We start from the raw sequence: 6,093 nt of genomic DNA on the forward strand, positions 1-6,093 counted from the left end.
AAGAGACGAGCTCGTGCACACTCTCAGCGCTAAACTTCTAGTCTGACACCATCATCAAGACACGCAGCGCTAAAGAGTCAGCAACAAACAGTTTGACAGCAACACATCGCTGCCAGTATGAACAAATCTGCTATATTTATTTTTATAGCAAAGACAATGTGTTTTAAGAAGAAAACTAATGAGATCAGTTTTCTGCTCATGACAAAATATTTTCATGAGAGTGTCTCTAAACATTGTGGGACCATGTCGTGCTGTGACTTTGATATTTATCCCCTCGGATCAGTGAGTTTTCTGGATCCGTAGATAAATCCAGTAAAAAAAAACAAATATAAGCAGTTTTCCATGTGCTGCACGCTGTCGTCAGGATGACTGTGCATCTTCTCTGAGCCTGGAGGTGCAGCACAGCACAGTTTTAATTTATGTAAGCACACAATGAACTGTCAGCGAGGCGTTATGGCCTGCTGTAACTACACTCTGCATCCATTATGGTAATAGGTACCATAATGTTCATAACCTTTACTCTGTGTTCGTTTTTTATGTGAAAAAAGGTCATTTTAAACATAACGTGTGCAAAAGCATCACATACTTCTCTGTCTCCTATATGGAAGTTTGAAATATTCTGGCTGGAAGGAGGAATTATGACGTATGTTCATGTAAATCATTATAGATAGCTATCGTTTATCTTAATAATTCAACATGAGCCATAAACTTACAGTAGATTCCTGCCTCCTCGTCGCCTCTGATGAGAGGAAGCTCGACAGTTAAATATCCTGCAGCGCTCTCTTCTTTCACTCGTATTGACCCTCTGGTCACAGTTTGGATTGTGTAGAAGAATAAACTGACTGAAACCAAAACAAATCTGTTCCATCAAACTGACATGAGAGGAAAATACTATTTTTAATATAAAATGTCAAAAAAATCAGAAAAACACTCATCACAATTTCCCAGAAACCAAAGTGACGTCTTCAAATCACTTCTCTTGTCCAAAACCCAAAGACTCTTCATTTACTGTCAGAAAAGCAGCGAATCTTCACATTAAAGAAGCTGGAAGCCGTAAACGTTTGACACATTGTGAAAATGTACTGAAACCATGTCCTCCGTGTTATGTCCTCCGTGTCTTTACGTACTACAATTTAAATCTTACACGATGTATTTTCCAGTATTTTTACATTTGGCGTGTTTAATTTGTTATGTGTTTAATTTAACAATAAACATATTGATTACTTAATGAATGATCGAGTCGCTACTTCCAACCAAATGTTCCTCTCACTGTGGAGAAGGCTCAATATTTCGAAAATAATGTCTTTTGTCTTGTCTCTGTGTGGGCAGTGACGGTTATATTGTTTGAGACGGACCTTTCTATTTTCGTACGTAAGGGGGACATACATGTGCGCAAACCTGCAGTATTCAATCTTTATAAAGAGAAAAGACACGATATTAGTACGTGTCTGATAATGATATTATTGGTCTATTTATTTAAGGATGACAATGAATTGCATTTGTGTTATAATTAATAAAGATTCCCTCCACATCACTTTTAGGCAGAAAAATACTGACGGTCAGACTTCATAACATCAAACTCTGTTACAGTCCACATCGTCCATCTGTCCATCTGTCCGTCTGTCCATCTGTTCTCAGAAATAGACCCTCAGTTCTGAACAGATTCTGGCTCTTAAGCCGCATATGTGTGAGGATTTCTTGTTCCTGCTCGTTGTTTGATAACCATCCACAGAAATAAATCAAATACTCAAACATGAAATGAACGCAGGCGAGTCATCACGTCTCAAGTCGACACGAGTCTTTGACCTCCAAAGTCGGAGTCAAGTCTCGCTCTCAAGTCATTTTATTTCCTGCCAAGTCGAGTCACAGTGAGTCTTGGTCTGCGCTCACAGCTCAGCTCATCTTCCCTTTTAAATCTGTGAGTGAGCGGAGATCAGACCGCTGTTTGGCACCTTCTTCCTGCCCGTCAACACACAGACCAGGGGACTTCCTGCCTCATGCAACATTTAACGGCACCCTCTGCCTGTTTAAAAAAACAATTATGAATCTTTAACGAGCAGAGGAAGGACGTGATGTGAGTGCCTCGGAAAAGTCAGCTTTCCAAAAGGAAATACACACAGTTATTCTCATATCTGGAAAAATACGAGTTATGACACAGTGGGCTCCATCAGAGAGCACAGGACCGACGTGTACGAGTCTATATCCAGGTTCACTTTTCATTTCCAGCTGAGATTTCCCCTGGATCTCCGATGTCACATGGGTCTTTAGTCTGAGCCACAATCCACATTCAGCCAACCTGCGCTGGGTGGGAGAAGGTTCACCTTGACCCACATACTGGACACCGACTGGAAAAACACCTTCTAGTATGTTCACGACCAGAGGAGATCCAGCAGAGTAACAACACTCTGTCCTTCACGGCCTTATCACCCCACACGTCCACATGTGATATATGACTACATGACATTTTGTCTTTCTGTGTGCAGAGAGCAGTGTAGTCATTTAAAACTGACAGAAAAAAACCTTTGTGTCCACTCGTCACTGTTAATCTTTCACATACAGTTAGGCAGAATCAGCATGTTTGATACTTTTGATCCTAAAGAAATTATTTAATCATGCAGAGACCAAACCAGCAGTCTGAGATTCAATCAGCGTGTTGTTTTGGAAGCCTGTTAGAGCCGTCCATTAGCTGATGAAAGACCGCCAACATGTGAGGTTTGAATCATGAAAAAGGACGGACAAGGACACGACAAATGTCTTAAAGGAGCACGTCTGACGCAAAGAAAACGTTGATTTATTTCCACATCCAAGAGGCGACAAAAAGTCAGCGGTGACTTCTGATGATTTATTAAAGTAAAAAGTATGTACCTGAAGTATCAAAGATAAACAAACTCATTACACACAAAAGCCTTTCGCACACTTTTAATATCATAAAACATTACACTGATTCTTTTTTATTATTTCAATGCTGCAGCGGCCTGATTTTAAACTGCTTTTCATACTGTTCAGTTGTTTAATCTTTAATCTTTAACAATACATCACAGTTATAAAAACTGAATATGCAAAGTAATGAGTAACCACATCTGTCAGATAAATACAGCGGAGTAAAAAGCAATATCAGCCTCTGAAATATAAAGTGAATCAGAAGTGTGTAGTGGGAAAAGAATGGAAAAACTCCAGTGCTTCAGCGTGTACTCAAGTACAAGAACACAACTGCACAAAGTGAACAAGTTAAATAACAAATGTTTACTTTATTTCATGTTTTGTCACTTCTTGAATGTGGAAATAAAAGAGATGAATCAATATAAATGACTAAATATCAGCTACAGCCGTGACATCATCATTAAAAGTTCTGGAATGAGAACGGACCGCTCAGTTGTCAGACCGCTCATCTCTTATTAAAGCAGTTTTTATAAGTCGGAGTAAAATCTGCCTGCACTTCATCCTCTGCAGCTCCGTCTCTCCGTCCAGGACAGACGGAGGAAGGTCAGAACTGCCTCACTTCCATGCAGGGGTTTAAAAACCACTGCATGCAAACCGCTGTGTGAATGATGATGTCGGTCCGCTGACCCGGTGCAATCAAACACAACCTGATTCATATTCATGCTCCTACAAGGACGTCCAGCTCACCTGTGTGATCGATTCTTTCTAAATAGGATTTGTTCACGATGGAGAATACTCTCTCTCTCTCTCTCTCTCTCTCTCTCTCTCTCTCTCTCTCACACACACACATGCACAAACACACACACACAAACAGAGGAGGATACATCTATCTTCATTTCTAATGAAGCTTGTATAGAAGTGGATGTGACAGAAGGGAAGAGACGAGTGGAGCAGAATAACTTAAGAGCAGAGCATGGTGGAGACCTTGGGATTCAACGTCAGGTAACATTAGACGGGACACGATCGCATCTAAATCCTTTTTTCCCCTCAAGAACAGAGGAAACGTTTCCAGTTTGTTTTCAGCTCCACGCAAAGACGAACAGCAGATTAGTTTGTAGATTCTGTTTGTACGTTGGTTTCATTGCACGCAAAACATTTTAAAAAGACAAACAGCTGCCTGAAACTAAATCTTATATCAATCAGTGCTTTAAAGAAACAGTATATATACACATAAATATACATGTAGCCCTGTTTCCACCAGCCGCTTTGGCTCAGTTCAGTTCGTTACACATCAGAACAGTAAACCCAGATTCTGCTCTGTGCTTCCACCACAGATCTTACTCTTACTCAGCAGGCGGAGTATTTATCGGGTGTGTCAGCCACGTCAGTAACCTGACATGATATCTAATGCGATGTGAACCATCTCCAGCTTTATCTATTAGCAACACTCTCGACTGCTGCGGTTCTTAATCCTCCTGAAAATCACTCCTGAGCTTTCTGCATTGCTCGGACGTGCGCTGGAAGCTCCGGGCAGCCGATCGCTGAGAAACACACTGAAGCGGGTTTGTGGCAGGATTTGTGCTTTATTCCTTGATTGTGACGATTCTGTCGACCAGTCAGCAGACTGAAGGGTTTCTAGCTCCACCCTTTAGGTAACAAATCAATATGCTCTGTGTAACGAACTAAAGTGAACTGAACCGGACTGGACCGCTTGGTGGAAACAGGGCTGAGGTGTGAGGTCTCACCTGGAAGCATCGAAGCTGTCGTAGGAGCCCACAGTGTAATGTCTGAAGAGCTTCCGTCTGTCGGCGCGGTCCGCTCGAGAATCTGACAAAACACAGAAGAATGAGATTAATATTCACATCTGTCACATTTGTGACCAATGACAGAACTTCAGGATCCGATCCATCAGCGTGGCAGGACAGGTTTTTAACACAAATCAATATATTCCTGCATTTTCAAAGTATCTGTTAGACATGAGAGATTTGTCAGCACGATAACATTTCATTTCACTTCATTCATCTTTCCTCTACAGCCGAAGGAGTTCAGACCAGTCTCCAGAATAAAATGCTGGCAGTTTATGTTTCTGCAAAACTATGTACCTTATTGACATTTCAACATATCATATCATGTTCACGTTACATGTTTATGACTTTTATATCGTGAGGTAGACGTGTGGGAGAGGAGGTTAAGCGAGAAGGCGAGAAGCTGAGAAGTCCAAGACCTCGTTTAAATATTTGTAAGTGTCAAACTACGGGAAATGTTACGAGATCTTGAAGACAATTTCCAGCCGTGTTTTGATGTTTTTCTAACCCTCAGTGGTCAATCTGATCATTTGTTTTTTAAACTGTCCATAACGAGACTGCTTTTCAAAACCTGTCGCCTACATTACCCACAATGCAACCTATCCACTGAGTGACATCACTGGAGGTGACAGATGACAGCAGCCCATCTGTGTACTTTGCCCTTGCACCACTTTAATGTGTAAAGTTGTTGGAGTTACTCTGTAAGCGTCCAGCCATCAGATCTGCTCCTCAGCTGCAGCTTTAAGGATTTAGCATCACGCTCTCATAATGAACATCCCAGTCAGCTGTATTATTATACAGTAATCCTGTTGATCCTTGAAAATTAACTGAGTTTAAAGCTGCATTAACCGACTTTTTGGCCACTTGAGGAAGAAAAAGCTGTAATTAAAATCTAACATATTTAAGTTGTTGTCTTAGTAAACAATTCCCTGTTTACAAATCCAGCAGACTCACAGCAACATGAGCATCTCCCTGTGGTCGTGTTTCTGGATATCTGACTAATGTTAGTGCAATATTCACTCTTTACCTCCCCCCTCTGCCTCTGCCAGCTCCTGAGCAGTGAAGTGCAGACTGCTACAGAAACATCGATACATCCGATCCTAAATTATTCAAAGATCGATACCTAAACTCAGCAATTTGGGCTAAACGTGTATTTTATCATCAACAGGGACACAGTGGAAAGAAACAATACCATTACCAGGATCTGGTCTAAGTAGTACCGACAGGTCCACAGGGATTTCTTTCCCTTTCACCCGTCATGGTCGTAAGCAAACTCCAGCTCTGTTAATGTGCTGCAGTTGATGATGATGGCTGAACACAAACACTGTCATGTGTGGAGTTGCTTCTATCTGATATTTTACATTGGGTACTATTAATTGACTGTAAATCAATGATGCATATTTTTCAT

At 41.1% G+C, this 6,093-nt stretch overlaps 1 protein-coding gene across 1 annotated transcript in view; it reads right to left on the reverse strand.

The window, feature by feature from the left end:
- Positions 1-5,945, reverse strand: part of LOC140994315 (SH3 and multiple ankyrin repeat domains protein 2-like) — a 62,645-nt gene extending 56,700 nt beyond the window's left edge. The window contains exons 1-2 of the mRNA XM_073463885.1: positions 5,906-5,945; positions 4,626-4,707 (exon numbers count right to left, since the gene is read on the reverse strand). Of these exons, the coding sequence (XP_073319986.1) occupies positions 4,626-4,707; positions 5,906-5,945 (122 nt within the window). The remainder of the gene's footprint in view (positions 1-4,625; positions 4,708-5,905) is intronic.
- Positions 5,946-6,093: the final 148 nt, after the last annotated feature.

Source organism: Pagrus major, chromosome 4 (genome assembly GCF_040436345.1).
Source record: "Pagrus major chromosome 4, Pma_NU_1.0".
Lineage (NCBI taxonomy): Eukaryota > Metazoa > Chordata > Actinopteri > Spariformes > Sparidae > Pagrus > Pagrus major.